Source organism: Spermophilus citellus, assembly GCF_964194105.1.
Source record: "Spermophilus citellus genome assembly, chromosome: 3".
NCBI lineage: Eukaryota > Metazoa > Chordata > Mammalia > Rodentia > Sciuridae > Spermophilus > Spermophilus citellus.
In genome coordinates this window covers 223,388,422-223,409,522 of record NC_138184.1, presented here as the reverse complement: position 1 = coordinate 223,409,522, position 21,101 = coordinate 223,388,422, and the positions used below count along the sequence as shown (strand labels likewise).

At 40.4% G+C, this 21,101-nt stretch overlaps 1 protein-coding gene across 1 annotated transcript in view; it reads right to left on the bottom strand.

Annotated features, from left to right (window-relative positions):
- CNTNAP2 (contactin associated protein 2) overlaps window positions 1-21,101 on the bottom strand; it is a 1,934,648-nt gene that overhangs the window by 910,798 nt on the left and 1,002,749 nt on the right. Inside the window, exon 9 of the mRNA XM_081283562.1 lies at window positions 17,519-17,668. Coding sequence (XP_081139688.1) covers window positions 17,519-17,668 — 150 coding nt within the window. The remainder of the gene's footprint in view (window positions 1-17,518; window positions 17,669-21,101) is intronic.

Here is a 21,101-nt window from a genome sequence, read left to right as displayed (position 1 = left end):
AGGAAAAAGCTGGAGAGTAAAATCATAGTTCCCAAGGGCAGTAAAGAAGTTGTTCTTTGCTATTGCTACCTAGAAAATTGCTATGGACCAATGATTCTGTGTGTCTCTTGTACCTTTATTTTTTCAAAAGAGTGTGCATTGCCATAATGATCAAATTAGCTTACATATCACTGGACCACAAGGAATCTAATCTTACATAGACCTCTACACATCAGCCAGAAGTGAATTAAGTTGAAGGAAGTTAGATTTTGGGGTTTGCCTCTTTGAAGAAGAATATTCTACATATGGAAAGAAGGGTAAAAATGGATATTTACAATTATCAATATTTCCACAATCAACTGAAAATATCATTATTCTTCACCATCTATTTTAATAGTAGTAAAATTCCTTCCTTTCAGTTGTATTTCTAGAAGAACTGCATTACCTAACAACCACCTTGGCACCTAGGTGCAGCCATGTGACCCAGTGCTGGTCAGCTGGATGTATGTAGTAGGGTCTTTAGCATGTTCCAGGAACTACTCTGAAAGAGAAGAGTTCTGTATGTTTTTCTCTTTCTTTCTTTCTTTCTTTCTTTCTTTCTTTCTTTCTTTCTTTCTTTCTTTCTTTCTTTCTTTCTTTTTCTATTTGGAAAGTGAATGTAATGACTGAAGTTTAAGAAGCCACCTTGAACCATGAGTTACATGTAATGTGCTAAATATGGAAGAGAAATGAAATAGACTGGGACCTGTCCAGTTAGTTTGCAGACTAGCTGCCCACCACTTGCTTTTGTAAATAAAACGTTTGTGGAACACAACCACATCACTTGCGGCTGTTTTGATGGCTGCTTTTTTCCATGAAAGCAGAGTTGAGAAGATGTAATGGAGATCACATGACTCCCAAGCCCTCTATGACCCTTTGCCAAAAAATTTCAGTGATTCTCAAACAACTTTTTTTTTTTTTAAAAGAGAGAGAGAGAGAGAGAGAGAGAGAGAGAGAATTTTTTTAATATTTATTTTTTAGTTCTCGGCGGACACAACATCTTTGTTTGTATGTGGTGCTGAGGATCGAACCCGGGCCGCACGCATGCCAGGCGAGCGCGCTACCGCTTGAGCCACATCCCCAGCCCATACTTTTTTTTTTTCTTAAGAAACCTTGACATTAAAGTGTTCATTCCTGGGTGGGCACAAACCTGGTGATGGCTGATAGAAAAATCATGTTTTCTAGTATTGTAAAATGTCACACTAGCCCTTCTACCATGTTTAAATCAGTATTTAATTTCTGTCATGTACAGCCAGACATTAACCTCATATATTTGAATTTCTATTTTTCCTATCTTCAAAAATAATACACTTATTGGTATGGTATTGTCAATATAGAAATTCTAAAATGAATATTACTCATATGTAAGTAAGTACAAGGAAAAAAAGATCAATAATATATTTAAGTGATGTTTACCATTGTATTTGACATATCCCAGAAATAAATTTTCCCAATTTTATATTATAAATGTATATATGTAAAATATTTTTAAATAAAGAAGTATAATTGGCTGAAAATGTTGATATTCTTGATGTAGTAAAAGGTTTCCTTTTATTAAACCCAGTTGACACATTGTGTTTAGGGACACCTATGCCAGAATGCAAAATCTGTCAATCAATAAGGAAAAATAACTTTTGTTACATAACTAACAACTCTGAATGACAAAAATTTGACATAAGTGATATATTAAAAGATTTTTTGACATTTCAAGAAGCTAGGAGAAAGACTTTTAAAAGTTTTTTATGGGTTCTTTAAAAAATATTCCTAGTAAATTTCTTTTTTTTTTTATTGGTTGTTCACAACATTACAAAGCTCTTGACATATCATATTTCATACATTAGAATCAAGTGGGTTATGAACTCCCGTTTTTACCCCAAATACAGATTGCAGAATCACATCGGTTGCACATCACATTTTTACATACTGCCATATTAGTGACTTTTGTATTCTGCTACCTTTCCTAACCTCTACTATCCCCCTTCCCCTCCCCTCCCATCTTCTCTCTCTACCCCATCTACTGTAATTCATTTCCCTCCATGTTTGTTATCCCATTCCCCCCATAACCTCTTATATGTAATTTTGTATAACAATGAGGGGCTCCCTCCATTTCCATGTGATTTCCCTTTTTTTCTCCCTTTCCCTCCCACCTCATGACTCTGTTTAATGTTAATCTTTTCTTCCTGCTCTTCCTCCCTGTTCTGTTCTTAGTTGCTCTCATTATATCAAAGAAGACATCTGGTATTTGTTTTTTAGGGATTGGCTAGCTTCACTAAGCATAATCTGCTCTAGTGCCATCCATTTCCCTGCAAATTCCGTGATTTTGTCATTTTTTAGTGCTGCGTAATACTCCATGGTGTATAAATGCCACTGGGAACAAATTTTTACTCCTCACACTTCAGATAGAGCCCTAATATCCAGAGTATACAAAGAACTCAAAAAATTAGACAATAAGAAAACACATAACCCAATCAACAAATGGGCCAAGGACATGAACAAACACTTCACAGAAGAGGACATATAAGCAATCAACAAGTACATGAAAAAATGCTCACCATCTCTAGCAGTCAAGGAAATGCAAATCAAAACCACCCTAAGATACCACCTCACCCCAGTAAGATTGGCAGCCATGATGAAGTCAAACAACAATGAGTGCTGGCGAGGATGTGGGGAAAAGGGTACTCTTGTACACTGTTGGTGGGACTGAAAACGGGTGCGGCCAATTTGGAAAGCAGTATGGAGATTCCTGGGAAAGCTGGGAACGGAACCACCATTTGACCCAGCTATTGCCCTTCTCGGACTATTTCCTGAAGACCTTAAAAGAGCACACTACAGGGATACTGCCACATCGGTGTTCATAGCAGCACAATTCACAATTGCTAGACTGTGGAATCAACCCAGATGCCCTTCAATAGATGAATGGATAAAAAAAATGTGGCATTTATACACCTAGTAAATTTCTTTATTTCTTCTCATTCACTCATCTAATTCCTAGTTTGCTACCATGTGAGGCTCTTCTCTATTTTAATTTGGAAAAATAAATGCAAAAACATATTATTCTAAAGCAAACATTTCCTCTTCTGTTTGGAAAATAGCTTAAATTTTTATGTAAACAATTTTCAAGTATTTTTCACATTTTTTTTTTCTAGGACTGAATAAAACGTGTCTGTCCTCACTGGTTTTTACACGTTATACTTGATTACTGTAGAAAATCCTAACAAAAAAATTTTAAAAAAATTAAACACAGAGAGGTAGGAGTTGCCCAAATTCTACTTCTCTTCTGTTAGAGCTGGAGGGGTCAGTGGGGACAGGGGGAGGTAAGCAAAGGAGAAAGCTGAAGGTAAGAAGGGGCCAAGTTGGCAAAAGAGAGCAGTGAGCGGGCTCTTCCAGGTGTAGAGTCAGGTAGACGGACATTAAACAGGCCATCCCCCAATCCATACATATCTTTGCGATTTGTTATGTGAACTCTGAGTGAAAGAAGCCCCATCTATGCAAGCTCAAAATTAAAGAATCTGACTTCAGCCCAGGGCTGGGCCTAGGGGAAGACTTCCCTGAAGAAGCCATGATTAGGGTGAGATTTGAGATGGAAGTTCAGCTGCTTCTCAACTTACATGGGGTCGATGTTCCAATAAATCCACCTGAGTTGATGATATAAGGCAAAGATGTGTTCAGTTCCCCTGACCCACTGATGCTCCAGTTGGCAACACAGTACCCTGTGGAGTATGGTCGGTCACTCTCCTCACCTCCTGGCTGACTGGGAACGCTGCTCGCTGACGGCTCTGCATCCAGAGTATCACAGCACCTGTCCCTGGCCCATAGAGGACCAAATGTCTAAATTTGAGGTGTGGTTTCTCCTGAATGTGCATTACTTCTGCACCATCACACAGTCACAAGCTCATGAGTTGAACCCAACATCTGGAGTCGGGAACCACCTGTACTTGTCCTGTGATAAAGAATATTCAAGACAGAAGAAATAGAATGTGGAAAGTCCCCAACAGGAGGATCATGGTGCTGGAGCAGGAAGCAGGTGAAGGGTGGGAGTGGACCATGTGTGTAATGCAGAAAGCAGCCAGGCTGCGCAGGAGCACTGTAACCCAGGTTTTAAATGTGCATGGTCACCACCAGAGCAAAAGGAGGTCACTGAGGGCTTTTGGTGGTTTGACAAAATCTGCATGAGAACTGACTGAACAGGGACCAGAATGGGCTGCCATCCTCAGAGCATTGCAGGGAACTATTAAGTGGTCCCAGAGAAAACCTGGTCTACACTAGAGGCAGTGGAACTAGGGATAGGGAAGTGGGTTCTAAACTACGTTTTAGTCAGTTCTGTTGCCTCTGTGACCAAACATCTGACAAGAACAATTTTAGAGGAGTGAAAGTTTATTTGACACACAGTTCCAGAGGCCTCAGTCCACAGACAGCAGATTCCATTGCTCTGAGACCCAGGGAAGGCAGAGCATCATGGTGGAAGAGTGTGGAGGAGGAAAGCAGCTCAGAACATGGCTGTCAGGAAGCAGAGAGACAAGGCTCTGCTCACCAGGAACAAAACACATGCCCCAAAGGCATGTCCTCAATAACCAATTTCCTCCAGCTGCATTCTGTCTTCCTTTGTGACCATCCAGTTAATCCATTCAAGTGGATGAACACACTGAGTAGGTTGAAGCTGTCATAACCCCATTGTCTCATCTCTTAACTTTCTTGTATTGCCTCACACATAGCTTTTGCGGAACCCCTCATCTAAACCATAACATAGCTGAATGTTCATGGGGGGGTTGATTGTTTCAGTAGTTATATGCATAGGGTTGGGAAGGACTGGCTATGCTGCATGGAGTTCAAACTGCCAGACTAAAGCCATCCAGTTCCTCAATGGAGGGTAAGGGTGCATTCACTGATAGGGGAGATGTCAGTTAGATTTAGGAGAAAGAAATATTAAATTTTTACTGCATGAAAATATTTTACTTTTATTTAAGCAAAACCAGGTCATTAGCATTTTCTCATATCAGCTAATATTTTTCACAACCATGGCTTTTGATGACTGCATAAAGCTCCATCCCACAGACTTAACACAGTATCTTTCTTTATTTTTCTATTATTACTCATTCAGGTGTTCCTAATTGTTGATGTCTGTGGAGTTGCAAGAAGCAACCTTGGGTCTAAGCACTTTATTCTATGATCACCCCATCACAGCCATAATTTACATTCCTTCAAATGAATATGAGTCAAAATCCATAGAACTGTACATTTTGCTATACATACTTAAATCTTAATAAACTTGACTTATGAAAGTGACAGAGTGCCAGCCTTCTTGTATCCCCAGTCAGAAACTAGCTCTCCAGATCAAATCTTGTCGATTTCATCAACTCTCTTAGATTGCTATGTCGTTTAGAAGTAGTTTTTGCTTTGCTGATCTTCCAACGTTATTTCTAACCTGCCACTTGATGCGGTTGACCTCACACCATTGCCTAGTGTTCCATTATTTTCTAAGACTATCTTTTTCTCTCTTCTAATCCTCACCAACAAATCTGTTTTCTTCCTGCCTTCTGATCCCCAAATCATTGCTTACATCGATTTTTCTCCAAGAGGGAGGGAGAATGACAGGCACTGAGATCACTCCTAGCTATGTACTAAAGAGAAAGAAGAGCAAGTGTGCCTGCAAAACTTTGCACATGGATATTCATCCCAGCACTCAGCTCAAAGTGGAAATGTCCAAAGGACCCTCGACTGGGAATGGATAAACAAAATGTCACACAGCTATGTCACTGAATATTATTTGCTATAAAAGGGAATAGTTTTGGCTCACGAACTGAATAAACTACAATTGAATGATCTTTGAAAATATTATGGGGAGAGTAAGAAGCCAGTCATCAGTGATAACCTATTCTGTAATATCATTTATTTAAAATGTCCAGAATAGATGAATCTATAGAGACAGGAAGCAGAATAGTGGGGTCCTAGGACTGGGAAAATTCAGAGTGGTTCTTAATGGGATTGAGGGATCTATTGGGCCAGTGCGGGGGTGCGTGAAAATGAGTTAAAGGGGGTTGTGGTGATTGCAACAAAACTCTCGGAATACACTAACAACCACTGAATTGTACTACTTAAGTGGTGAATTCCAGGGTATGTGAATTCCATGTCAATAATGTGGTTAAAAAAAGACAAAAGAAACCATCTGGATGCCTTTTTTTTTTTCAGAGTAGAAATTAGAAGTTTATTAAAGGACAGCAGAAAAGACTTCTCCCGGAGGAAGAAGGGGACCCAAGAGGTGGAATCCGTGGAAGTGCGGTTGTTTCCCCTTCTTATAGTTTTGGGGATGGAATGTAGGTTGAAAGGCCCGAGGGGTGGGACACTTCTTTGTGATGGGCTATAGGCCATGCTGGGAATGACTCAGGGAAAACACAGGACAACTCATGGATGCCTTTTTAAGTGCAGATTTCTGGGCCCTCCTTCTGGCATAAAGAGTAAAATTTTAACTAAGGACAAAGCCAAGCACCTATTTTTTCAAGCACCCTAGAAAATTCTTATGCATATTAAAGCAGGAGAGCTTGCTCTAGACATGAATGATCTGAGCCAATACAGAACACCTCCCTCCACCTGCTGGTCTTTGAGCTTCCTCCTAGCCTTTTGAGTCGCAGAACCACTTCTATTTATCCTAAGCTTCCACCTGGCTCACTGCTGCTTCCCTCAGCGGGAGAGATCCCTTGGACCCTCAAGCTTGCCTGAAAACTCTCCTCCTTTTGTTCTTTCAACAAACACTTTTCCCACCTATGCCATTAACTGAGTATTTTCCAGGAGCCAACCTCCCCATTTACACATAGTTTTCTGCCCTTCAAATAATCTTTTCTTTGAAAGATCAAATCTAAAATCCCATATACATAGTGAATTCTAGACTCATATCAGTTAGTTTGTTCAATAGCCCACAGAAAATAGGAACAATTTTGAAGGTATTACAAGATTTTGTTTTATCAGCGCCTTTCTGAGGCATCTAGCTTCTCCTGCTAGTAACGCCGCACGGTCCACCGTCGGCAGGGAGCATCTGTATTAAAATTTCATATTTGCGCACTGTTTGATCTAATCACGTCCTCTGAAAATGCTAGTGATCTTTATTCCCAACCTTGGGCCACTGTAAAATGAGAGGTAGCGATTTTTTGTTGTTGTTATACATTAGGTTCATTGAAAACAAAAATGTGCTGTAGTCTTTGGGACACTAACTACATGTGTACTTGCAAGGAAGAAGGTCAGAAGTCCAGATACAGGATAGAGTGAGAGATTTTTTTTTTCCTTTGATGGGGAATATATTTAAGACAACATGACTTTAGGACCAGCCTGTGAAGAAGGCTGGCTTGAAGGCTACTAGGAAGGTGTTTGGCTAAACTCCCACACCTCACAGCTTCCCATGTCTAGAAGCACCCACAATTTCACCATTAGAGGTTCAGCAATTTTAGGGTCATGAAGGCCAAAAATATCTCACAGAATTCCCTATTCCTATAGGATTCCTTTGGGGGATTGATGATGATAATTCTTAATCACTTGAGGTAGAGCTAGCTGTTGAGGTAAGTGGGGCCTCCGTGTAGAAAGAGAAATTTTGGGGACAAAAATGTGGGAGTTTAACACAGACTCTATTTGATTTCTTCATGAGTGAACCAGATCAGAAAAAAAAAATAGCTTATTTTTAAGTTGGATTTTCTTTAAAAACAACAACAACAACAACAAAAAGCCACATAAACAAAAAGAACTTACTTGCTAGTTCAAAGACAGACATATAAATAATGGACTTCCTGGAGGAAGAATAAGACAGGCTACAGAATAAGTAGATCAAACTTGTCAATTACGGGCCTCAGAGTCCATTTTGGTTTGCTTCCTTACACCTAGAAATACTGTTATTTGAATGTTTAGTAACTGAAAAAAATCAGTACCTAAATTCATCTCCTGCTCTTGTTTGGTCAGAGAGACTTAGAAACACAAACACAAATACTACCTTCCTTGGAAAAAGCCCCAACCCACAAACTTCTCTCTGGTTGGTATGGAAGAAATCTAAGACTGCCTTTGGTTTTCTGGTTTTTGTTGCATTAACAAATGATCTGCAGTAGCTAAGGAGGGCTGCTGGCCACATCTCTCTCCTTGCCTGAGGGTCAGAGTGGGCTCATCTGCCACGGAGGGTCCATACCATGTAGCAGGGTGCCCAGTGGCAATAATATTTAATTTACATATCATCAGGGTTACCTCTGTTTTTCCCACAATCAGAATGTTATGCTCTTTTAGGCTTGTGATTTTCAAGGAGCGAAATGGATGGAAGGAGAAAAGAGAAGAGGCCATTAATAAAGGGCAACAGAGCCAAAATGATTCTTGAAATGTTTTGTAATTTTATGACTTTTTTTTCTTTGAAAAATTCACATGATTCTGTCTTACATCTGAATATCCCCGCCACAAGCCAGTTGTTAAGAGCCAGAACAAAGACAAAGGCATGTGGAATTTCACAATAATCCTAAGGAAAATTAGTCCCCATTATAACTCTAGCCCAATTTTACTTCTGGGAGTTATAAGACGTCTTGGGGGCCGAGGGCTACGTAGTGAGCACTCTCCTCTCTCCAAGCAGCGGGCAGGTTCGGATGAGGTTAATACACTCAATTTCACTGTGCAGCTCCCTTCCTCTTCTTTGCCCTTTTCTTTTGTGCATATAATTGGAAAACAAATGAAAAAAAAAACGACCAACAGTCCTTTGGGAATGTGACTGAAAAAGAAGTGTATCTGCTTGCTGGTGTTCTCATAAGAGAAAAGAGAGGGCTTGAAAATACACCTTTTAAAAGTGGGGAAAGGATTTGCATAGACCAGCAAATAGCGACTCAAATATTTCACGAGCAAATAAGAGTTTCTAGGTTATTTTCACAACTAAGGGAGAACCAACTCTACTAGATAGAAGGAGGGGTATTACAATTTAACCATGAACCAGAGTGAAATATTAAAAACACAAAGGAAAAAAAATAAACTTTGATTAATTTGAAAGTAACAAAGAAAAAATGATTCCAATTATTTCATAGTGTCTGCCAAACTAAATTAACTAAACAACTGTTCACAGACATGACTAAGATCTTAAGTTATGATTTCCTCATTTTTCATTCTGAAATTTAATAAATTGTTGATCAGGAAAACTTGGCTCTTACCATTAAAACAAAAATGAGCTAGGTTTGAACTCTGATTCTACTACTTTTTACTGGTACATTTTTAATATTTTTACTATTTTTATATTACAGAACTTACATAATTGCATCTGATCTAATACAGACTTTCTTTGCTCTGCATGCCCATGGGAAGTTGGGCAGGGCCAGTAAGGTAATAATGGAGCACCAGTGGCTCTTCTTTGCCTGCACAATCAATGGCACTTCATTTGGGCGGCAGAATCTGACGATGTAAGTAGATGGAGATAAGAAGGCCTGTAGCCCTGTGCACGTAACCATTAAATGTATTCCATTCATTGGAATGGTGATTAATTTACTCAATGAATAACACTTATTAAGAACCTATTGTGTGTTAGGCATTTTCTCTCAACACTTGCGATATTTCAGGACACACAGAAGACCAGCATCTTTGTCCTCTGCAGGCTTTGTTGCCAGGGGACTCCAACAATGGACAGCCAACAGGATCAAAAGTAGAGAAGTGGAGTGTGAGAAGGGGATGAAGGGCTGGGCCAGGGAGGGAGGAGAGTGGGGCAGACAGGAGGCCCAGGGCCGCAGGGCTGGAGGCCAGCAGTGTGAGGCGCAGGCCAGGCAGTGCCTGTGGGGAACTGAGAGCTGGTGCATCCCTGAGGAGCAGGGAATTCCTAAGGAGATCCCACTGGAGGAGTAGACCAGAGACATTCAGACAACAAAACCAAATCGATAAATAATGGCAGCGTCCAGAAAAAGAAGGGGCGCAGTTGCAGGAGACAGCAGGTCAACAGTCGTCTGGGATGCGGCAGGAGGGAGCATGCAGAGCACTGCGGTGGGGGGGGAGTGAAGACTGAAGGCTGGGGAAATACTGTCAGATTGGACCCTGGGGACAGCTGAGCCACCATAGGAATGTGCTGTAACTCACTGAATTGTACGCTTGAGATGGACAGATGATCAGACATGCCAATTTTATCTTAGTCAAATATTCAAAAGAGAGGACCTAGGAGCAGTAGCATTATAAAACAACAAAAAAAAAATAAATTAAAAATGAACTTGTAGAAGATCTGGGAAATACAATTATAAAAGTGTTAAAACATTGTTTGCTATTTATTCTAGGCATGAAATCAAATATCTGATTATATCTTCATTTGATGTCTCAAACCCAGGGCAGGCAGAAATATTCTGTGATGGCTGGTTTTATGTGTCAATGTGAAGAGGCTTTAGTGTGCAATCTATGCAGTAAAGCATTAATCTAGGTGTGGCTGTGAACACATTTTGCAGACATGGTTAGCTTCTAGAATTAAGAGATAATTTAGGTGAGGTGGTGCACTCCTATAATCCCATCAAGGGACAGGATTCCAGGTTTAGAGACAGCCTCAGAAACTTAGCAAGGCCTAAGCAATATAATGAGATTCTGTTTCAAAATAAAACATAAAAAGAGCTGGGGATGTGGCTCAGTGGTTAAGTGCCCCTGGGTTATATCCATAGTACAGAGAGAGAGAGAGAGAGAGAGAGAGAGAGAGAGAGAGAAGGAGATTGTAGATTGTAGTTAGCCATGTAGGTGGGCCTCATCCAATCAGTTGAAACACCTTAAAAAACAAAACTGAAGATTTCCCCCACAGAACTTAGAGCAGATATTCATTAATAAGAGAACCAAATTCATTAATAAAGAACCAATTATAATTTTTCACAAAGTTATAATTGCTAAAACTACGAAATTAGAGCTATGAATGCAAAAGCTAAAAGTTCTATGAGGAAGAGATTCATCTTTTTGTTATGCTATGTATTGCCAGCATCTATTATTGTGTCTGAGATATTCTAGGGTCTCCATAATCCTTTTTGATATAAATGAATAAAAAAAGATCTCAGTTCTAATAGGAAAGGCAAATGTGGGAGCATTAAAACGTGTTTGGAAGCAAAGTCTAAGGATTTGGAAAAAGAGATTTAGAAAAAAAAAAAAAGATTGACTATTAATTCACTAGCAAGGCGGAAACTGAACATTGATCTAATGACAGGAAGAGATTAAGGACTTAGATTCTCCAGGCAAGTCATGTGTGTTTTCTTTTGAAGGCATTTCTTGGGAGTAACTTTCATGTGCAAGACAGCAAACCTGCCAAGCATTTCTGAGAAATGTAGAGGGATCCTCGAGAGCTGCGGCAAGTTCCCATCCGTGAAATTCATGAGGACCTTCTCTTGGTGTGGAAGCCAGGATCCCATTCTGCCAGGAGGGGCTGTGCACGGAGCTCTGGGCCCCAAGGATGTTCTCCTGAACTTACTTCTTAGGAACAATCGTCTGGGAACCTATGTCCTATATGTCTGGCTTCAAGCCCACGCTCCACTGTTGAGTAAATGCACATTGTAGGAAATCCCAAGCTGGGTGCAGCATGAAATCAAAACGACTTAATTCATTATTAGTCGTGTTATTTTGGGGAAAACACCAAATTCTGAAGAGGAATGAGAGAGGCCTTCTGAGTACTTGTGTGTGGGGGACTGGGGAGTGGCGGGTACTTTATTCCCAGCCTCATTATTCCCTCTGGGTAGAGTTTCTGACATGCTCATCCTTTGGTAGTGGTATCTTCCACTGCACATGAATCAAGGTGAAGTTAGAAATTCCTCTGTTTCGGAAAATGTCTAGGTCAACCTATGAACACAGATGCTCCTCTTGTCCTGAAGCCTGGCGGGCTGGCTGATGTGAAGCCTGGACATCTTCTCTCCTCACTCTCGGTGGGTTCCTTCCTGTGGGTGCCCTGCTCACCAACGGTGCCTCCTCCTGGTGACCAGGCCTTTTGTTGTTGTTGATCCTAACATGTGTCAGAGGTGACTTTCACTGTTTCTTACATGTGTGAGCCTGGAATTCTTTCACTTTTCTTCTTTCTTTTTTATTGCCTTCCCTCCGGTTCCAGTTCCAGTCCTGGTTAGGTTGACAGAACTGCATTGGGCAGCGTGGCCAGTGGCAGGATTTTCCTCTAGTGCGCCGTGCGGTAGACTTTGCTGGTGTAGCTGTTTGCTTCGACACTTCTAGCTTTAGTTAGCCACGTCTTCTCAGACTTATGTTTGAAGTTTAACTCCCATTAGATCCATCTTTGAAAAGGGACGACAGAGAAGCCAAAGTCTGAACCTCCTCTGAGAAGTGTGGCGACTTTCTCATAAAGGTAGTCCAGAACAAATCCAGACCTTGCTGTGGGCTGAGCTTTTGCCCCAGGACTTGCAGGTGGGCCTAACTGGGACCTAGCTATGGTGCAGAGGTAGCCAGTGATGACAGGGTGACACTGATTAGGGTGGACCCTAATCTACAGTAGTGTCCTTGTCAGAAGAGGGGAATGTGGACAGAGAGGGAGGGGAGAAGACAATGTGCAGTCGGACGCAGCCACTGAAGCAAGCATCTGTAGGCCAAGGGATGCCCAGGAGTGCCGCCAGCCCCAAGGAGCACCAGGAGCCATGCCAAAGGTCCCTTGCCAGAGCCTCCAGGCAGAGTGCAGCCCTGTGGCCACTTGTTCTGGACTTGGACCATCCAGGACTGTGGTAGTCAGCTTGTTCACTGCTGTGACTAAAAGACATTTGAAGAGGAGGAAAAGTTTATTTGGGGGCTCAGGTTTCTAAGGCATGGACAGCTGGCTCCATTCTTTGGGGTTCAAGGTGAGGTAGAACATCATGGAGGAAGAGTGTAGTGGAGGGTGGTGGCTCACATCACAATCAGAAAGCACAGGCTCCATTTGCCAGATACAAAACATATATCCCAAAGCCACGCTCCCTGAATGCCACCTCCTCCAGCCACACCCCACCTGCCTTCAGTTAGCACTCAGTTAACCCGTCAGGGGATTAATTCACTGATTGGTTAAGGCTCTCACAACCTAATCATTTCTCCTCTAAACCTTCTTGAATGGTCTCACACGGGAGCTCTGGTGGACACTTCACATCCAAACAGTAACTAGGACTGTGAGAGAGAAAAATTTCTATTGTTTTAAACCATTAGTTTGTGGTTCTCTGTTATGGCATATTTAGAAAACTGAAGACATGCCTCAAGCAAGTTTGTTTAGGATGACTTTTTCTACCCTTAAAAAGATATGTCCTTTTTCATATGATATCAATTAATAAAACACTTTGCTCCCTAACATTTGAAGAGCAGCAAAAGGAGCTAGAAAACAAACTGCAGAACAACAACAGGCAACCTGGCCCTTTAGAAGCCTGAAGAGTGGATCCCAAACCTGGAGCTGCGAGGTCTGGTAAGCCCTCTGTTCATGGCCTCTGCAGCCGGGGATCCCTGACAATCTCTGGCTAACCCAGAGTGTGTTAGACTCTTAAGGAAGCTTTTAGACATTCAAATTTGTGTAGGATGGTCTGCATAGCCCAATAATAAGCAGCAAAGGAACTCTGCCGCAGTCTGGCTGGGCACAAAAATAACCGGGAGGTCACGAGCCACTTGTAGGTTCAAACAGGAACTACTTTATTGCCAGAACCCCCCCAGAACTCTCTCAAACTCCACGGAAACTCCGCAAGACCCAACGGGAACTCAACAGGAACTCCACGAGAACTCAAAAGTAGTGGGCACCCAAGGTAGCAGGAGCCGCCCCACTGCCAGACAGCAGAGGTCCACATACACAACTGAATACACAGCTTGCCCCAATCCAGCATCATCCAGTTACAGCAATCAGTCACCATCCCAATAATTATACACAACTTAATCACCATCATCCCAATGGCTCACTGGCGTCACCTCCCAACCACTCTTTCTGGCAAAATGCCAGGCGCCATCCCGACTTGACTGTGGCTCTCAACAGAACTCCACAACTGGAAACAAACTTCCTAACAGCTTTAATGTAAAACAACTTTATGTAGATGCATATTTGCATGTCTGTCCACTTAGCTATTTAAATCCATGCTCTATTTCAATGATCATGGAAAGGCTATTGTGATAGACTATGTGTTTGCATTCCCCAAAATCCATATACGGAAACCCAACCCCCAATGTGATGGTATGAGGAGGGTGAGGTCCTCACAATGGGATCAGAGCCCCCAGGAGGACAGAGAGAATGCTGGAGTCCTCTTTGTCTCTCTCCACCCCACCTGCATGATGTGAAGATAAAGTGAGAAAACGGCATTCTGGAATCCAGGAAGAGTGTCCTCAATAGATACTCAATCTGCCGGCACCTTGATCTTGGATTTCCAGCCTCCAGAACTGTGGGAGATGCACTTCCATGGTCTAAGCCATTTGCCCTGTGGGGTTGTACCAGTGGCCAGGGCTCATGAGGCAGCTCTATATTGATGAGTCTAGACTAGTAGCTGGAAGGGGTGTGCCCTCTACTAGATGGCACCATCCCTAATCTTGTCACGCTCAGGCTGGGTCCCAGTGGTCTCTTCTCTCTGGCCACCTGCCTTGGCACCTTCTTGAGGGCTGTCTCTCTCCAACTCCTGTTTCATAGTTCTCCCCTTCCTATAAGACCAACTCTAGAACTTTCTTACCCTTGCTATGTTTTCTTTTAAGTGAAAACAAAGGGGAGAATAAAAACAGCAAACCTAAGAAGTGCTACAAGTTTAAAAACCTTTCTCTAACAATCATGGGACCTGGCCTATCTCCTATTCTGCCTATTCTCAAGAACAAAGCAAAAGAATCCTTGGTGCTTAAAAAATCCAATTGGGAACGTTATTACAGAGAATTGAGACCTTCCCTGGGATTCTCAGGAAACACTGAGAGAGGGGTACCACTACCCCCTGGTGAGAAAGTGACTTTGCAGGTGCAGACAAAGCTGCTCAAGTGGAACTTGGCTTCAAAAGTGACAGAGTGTGGACAGGTTTAGGGGTTTTTATGGGAAACTGAGCTCCACAAGCCTTTACTTAAGGTTTTAGAGAAGGAAAACTATTTCTTTCCTTTTTCTTTTTTTGTTTTGTTTTGAGACTGAGGAGAAAGAAATACTTCCAGTAGCACAAGAGCTGATCAGGGATCTTTAGATGATCAATGGCCTAAAATCTCAAATCTTCCTGTCTCTGAATGAGCTTCCAAAATGACTTGAGACAAAATGGAGAGACGGCCAGCATTACCATGTCCTAGGGCCAGACCCTGGGTTACAGAAGGTATGTTATGCCAGGTTCACAGAAGAGATTATAGTGGCATTTGACAGATGAAAAAAGTAAGATAAGTTATCAAAGGCTGACGGCACCTAGTACCAAAGCTATGATCCAAAATCAGGTGTGCATGATTCCAAAGCTTGTGTTCCAGAACACACAGTCCTTCTGCCCTGGTATTAAGATATGTTCATGACAAGGTTTACAACTTAGAAATTTTTCAGCATGGACAATATGCAGTTTTGTGTGTGTGTGTGTGTGTGTGTGTGTGTGTGTGTGTGTTAATCCACAGGCAGCACATATTCTAATCAGGAAGCCACATGTGGAAGGGGTCACCAGGTCACCAGTATTAGATCAGAAACATTTCGGTCATTCTGGAGCTGCCTACACCAAAGATTTCTGCCGTGTATTCTTCTGACTGATTTATTCAGTGCCAAATCAGATTTTCTTTCATGATATGGATGGCATGTAATTGGCATAAATGTTAGATAAATGCGGAAAAGGATGTCTCAATGGCGAAATCATACATATTAATGATATGTCATTTGCAAAACATCTCTTAGAGACACACTTATATGAAGATGGTTCCAAGGACCCAGTGAGGCCTATGACCTGAGCCCTTAGAAATGGTTCTGGAGTTGGGATCTCTGAGAGATTTGGTGTCAGGTTTTTGCTTTTGAGGCTTTCTGTTGCCTGGCACTGGCTCTGAATCCCACTGCCCAGTGTCACTGCTGCAAGAGAACATTTTACTGAAGGGCAGCAAGTCAGAGAGCTTAGACTTCATCGGGCTTGCAGGACAGTGTGTTAAGAGTGCTGTGGGTCTTCTGGTGAATGCAGACCTGATCAAAGTCTGTACATGGACAAGGGCAGCCTGGCTCTTCCCCTTGCTGCTCCTGGTAACAAAGCTGTGGGAGAGTGGGTGATTCTCAAGCATCTCAAACTTTACAGGGATTATCATTCTCTTTCAAAAAAGAATCTAAAGATATGTCCATGAATTTCAAATGTGTCTGTCAGTCTGCTCTTCAGATCTTTTGTGTCAGAATCACTTAGAATCTGGAATTCTTCAATTTCTCAGCATCTTTTAAAGCTCCAGTAGTAGTAAGGCCTGAGAATCTGAATTGTAATGAGTTCCCCTGGGATTCTCTACACTCTGAGGATTCAGCCAACGAAGATATAACCACAAAAACATCAGGAACATTTGCTGACAACATGTCCCGGAGGCAGACCAAAGACCCAAGAGCAAGCCAATGCCCTCCTGACTTCTGGATTTAAAAAGCAAACTCCGTCAAGCAATAAGAAATAGGAGACCATAAAACCCTTACATCCTGTGAACTTTTGGCCACAGACATATGGCTACAGCTATTTGCCTACCCGTCTAGATAAAGATAGATGAAAACCACCACAGCCATTCAGTGATCCCATCCGTGGTCAATGGCCAGAGACAAGTAGAGATTGCTAGCAGCTTCTCAACGGACAATCCTCTACAACTGCAAGGAGAACTCTTGGCCAAAAGCCCATGGTGTCAAATGACTTTTTGGAGAAAACCAGTTTGGCACTTTAGTTGCTTTTTTCTCATATCCATCAGACCTAGTAGATCAGAAACATTAGTTTGTTCACTCATAAGATATCAAAGTTTACAAAATCATGCAGTTTTTGGTTCCAACAAACATTGTGCAGGACAAGTTCAGGACTCTGTTTTTTTAAGATAGCACCCATAAGAAAGAAGTGTTGGCCCTGTACAGGCATCAGAGAGAGGTCTGAGCTGGGTGCAAACTCAGTGGAACGTTAGTAAAGCTCCTAGGGCTTCTGATTCTACTTTCAGACAATTTTGGAAAAAAAAAAGGCTTGTCCTGTATATTTTATACTGCTTGCTAATTCATTCATAAATATTTATTACTCCTATCTTATATTCCAGGAATTTTTCTAGGACCCTGGGGGACATAGCAGGAAACAAGACAGACGAGGTAATTGCTCTTATGTATGCTTACTCTAATAACTAGAAAAAAAGAGATGCACATAGTTATATTTAAATATATACTTACATAAGCAAATAAGTAGATATATGAATATTAATAGGAATATTTTCAGAGGCAAATATATGTACAGATGTATATTTTAAAACTAAAACCAAAGTCTTTTCTGAGGATGTGATATGTTTTCTTAGATTTCACATTGCACGAGTTTGGATGAGAAAAACAATATCTAATGGAAAGACGTATTATCCCGAGATCTGCTGAGTTCATCTTGAAACTTCCCTTATTTTAGCACAGTATTGGTTAACCAGTAAAGGATGGCGTTCTTACCTCCAAAGAAGTATTTCTCTCCAGTTTTAACTTGAAGAGGACTATTTGTTCGAACAGCTGATGCTTCATCCCCATCAATGGTGAGAATAGCGAAGTTTTCCTTGGCTAGAAAACGAACCTCATGCCACTGACCATCATTCAACCCAGAACCTGAAAGGTACAAGATAAAAGTCAGCTTTTTATGTTAAGATGGTTCTGTTAAATACAGCTTTAAAAAAATCATATTATTTTACATTGCCAAATGATAATTTTATTAGATTTATGGTGCACAGTGTGATGTTTTGATACATATAGAAATTGAATTAATTAAGCCAATTTAATTAACATTTTGATAACCTCTCTTACTTGACATACTTTGAAATTTATTCAGTTATTTTGAAATATACATTACTATTGAGTGAGTTTCCCTAGAAGTTACTGGTCAAAGTAATAGTTCCAGCTACATGGGAGAAATAAACACAAATTTTAATATCAACAGAATTAATATTTTAGAAGTAAAACCATACATTCATCTAGAAAAATATAGTGCTGCTTCTAAATTTCATTATCTCATGTTTCTTTAAGATTATATCTGGTTCTTTCATCCATTGGACTGAATAAAGCACAATCTAAGTCAATCAGGTGAAGAAATATGATTAAAATTATATCAGGATGGTTGGAGGTAAAGAATGCTCTGAATAAAGTCATTTGGAAAGTGATGATGAACTGTTTAAATTTCATAACCTATTTTCTGATTAGTTTTGCATGATTATACTCTCAGATTTATGGTTTTATCTAATTTTTCATTTTTAAAATATTGTCCATATTGGTTATTTTCTCTCAATAAACACCTGGCAAGGGTAGTTTATAGATATTAGGTACCAAATAAAAATGTGTGACTATGTGCAATTATATGTCCGAATTAACCACTAATGATGACAGGAAGTAACAAAAGGATTTTGAGTCATTTATAAGAGGGCATTGTTAAAATGAGGTCAGTCATATTTCAGCAAATAAAAACCATCAAAATAAAACAACAATGTTCACCCTGACAGTTTCGTTTCCTAATACAAAGACATTTAGTTGTAGACATTCTATTGATCACTCCAATAGGTGACAATAGTTCAATGTCTGTTTGGTTTGTGTTCACTTTACAAAGAATAATTCAAAATTTAAGGTAAAAATAGGAGAGCAATCATAGAACCGAAGAACCTAGAGAGTATTTAGGAAACGGAGAAACTGAAGAGAGTGAAAGAGGCTTTATGTGACCTTAGAAAAAGAAAGCGATTCAGTTCTAGTCTACTTCAGATGGTATAATCTAAAGTACACAGGTTAAAGTTCCTGGAGTGTACACTTTGTTTTCACAAAAGAAAGACTAGCAAGCAAAGATATTTAGAAATAGTGTAAATCCATGGAGCACAGAAGAAGGATTTAGGTGCCAGAAAATTTATAACAGGAGCCTGTAAACCACATCTGTGGGCCATAACTTTATTTTGGCCACCCATTTTTGTTTAATCTGTGGGATAATAATGGTTTGTATATTATTAAAAAGTTGAAAAGAAATCAAAATAGTAATAATATTTAGTGACAAGCAAAAATTTCATAAACTCAAATTTTAGCATTCATATACAGTTTCATTGAAAAACAGTCAAGTCCACTTGTAGGGCAGACAATTGCCCTACATTAACTGAGTCAAATAGTTGTACCAGGAATTATATGACCACAAAGTCTAGATGATTTACTATGTGGTTCATCCAGAAGAATAGCATTAGCTAACAGTTGTTTCATGCTATTACACAAGAGTACTATTTAAAAAACCAAGGCTTACTGAATCTTAGAAAGTAGTCATGTATCTGTGATATTTACTCACATTATAGTAAATATCATTGTGCTATGGTTTGGATGTGGGATGTCCCCCAAAAGCTCATGTGTGAGACAATGCAAGAAGGTTCAGAGGAGAAGATTGGGTTGTGAGGATCTTTACCTAATCAGTGAATTAATCCCTGATGGGGATTAACTGAGTGGTAACTGGAGGTAGGTGGGGTATAGATGGAGAAAGTGGCTCACTCAGAGTTTGGCTAGGGGGTGTATATTTTTATCTGGGGAATGGAGTCTCTGCTTCCTGATTACATTGTGTGAGGTGCTTGCTTCCTTCCACCACACCTTTCCACCATGATGTTCTGCCTCACATTAAGCCCCTAGGAATGTAGCTGGCCTTCTATATGCTAAGACCTCTGAATGTCTGAGCCCTCAAATAAATAAACTTTTCCTCCTCTACAGTTGTGCTCGTCAGATCTTTTAATTGCAGCAGTGAAAAAGCTGACTAAAACACATTGTAAATATTATGGCCAGACATTTCTTAGGATTTTCAAATTTTTCATTTATTAATACTGAGCATATTTTATTTTAGTGGTGGATGATACAAAATGTCTGCTTTAATCAATACAAAATAATTTCCAAATTATAAATTATACACACACACACACACAAGAAAAATTATTCATAGTATAAAAATGTGTGCATGGAATAGCACCTGAGTGTCTGTGCCCACTGCCCACACCACTTCCTTGCTGGCTGGCACACTGACTACACAGTTTTTCCCAAACCTTGAGAATACATAAGCAGCCCTCACCCCAAAACAGAAATGGGGACAGGACATGAAGTGTGGTGTGGGGAGGTGGTATCAGCCAACTCATGACCTGAGGAGTAACTGCAGGGTAGCACAGCCTCAACCATGAGAGAGATTCTGCTTCTGATGCATACTCACAACTCAGATGGTGAACCTTACTTTATGAGCTAGTCCCACAGAAGCTCCAACAATACTTTAACACACGGAATAGGAGAGACAAGGCCTCAAACCAACAACAAGACCCCAAAGAGGAACAACCAGAGGGGGATCTAAGGTCCTACTCCTGTAAATCTACTTATACATCAAAAGCAAAGCATGGTCCTAAGGGTGGGGGTGTATACCAAAGGAAACAAAGATAAAAGAGTAAGAGGAATCCATTAAAACAGGTTTGTAAGTCTAAGTCCTCTGAAAACATGAGAAAACAGGAAAAAAAAAGTCTTCTTGCCAAAATTACAATCCCCCAACACAGGAACCCACAGATATGGAAGTAAATAAAATTTCAGAGAATTATTACAAAAAAACTGATTATTAAAATATTCAAAGCACTACAAGAAGATCTAAGAAATAAAATCAGAGAGCAAATATAGGAGGTGAAAGACTATTTCAATAAAGAAGTAGAGATATTGAAAAGAAATCAATAAGAACTCTGCAAATGAATGATACAATGCTCAAATTAAAAAATTTACCTGAGATTATCACCAAAAATTAGATTATGTAGAGAAGAGAATTTCAGATTCTGAAGACAGGGAATGAGAGCTTGAATACTCAGTATTTGATTTAAAAAAAAAAGAAAAGAAAACATGTTCAGTATACAAAAACTCTGGGACAACATCAAGAGTCCAAATTTGACAGTCATTGGGATAGAAGAGAGCATGGAAATACAAGACTAATACCATTAAGAATGTTTTCAGTGAAATAATAGCAGAAAAAATTTAGTAACCTTAGAAATAAGATAGACAACCACATATAGGCTGC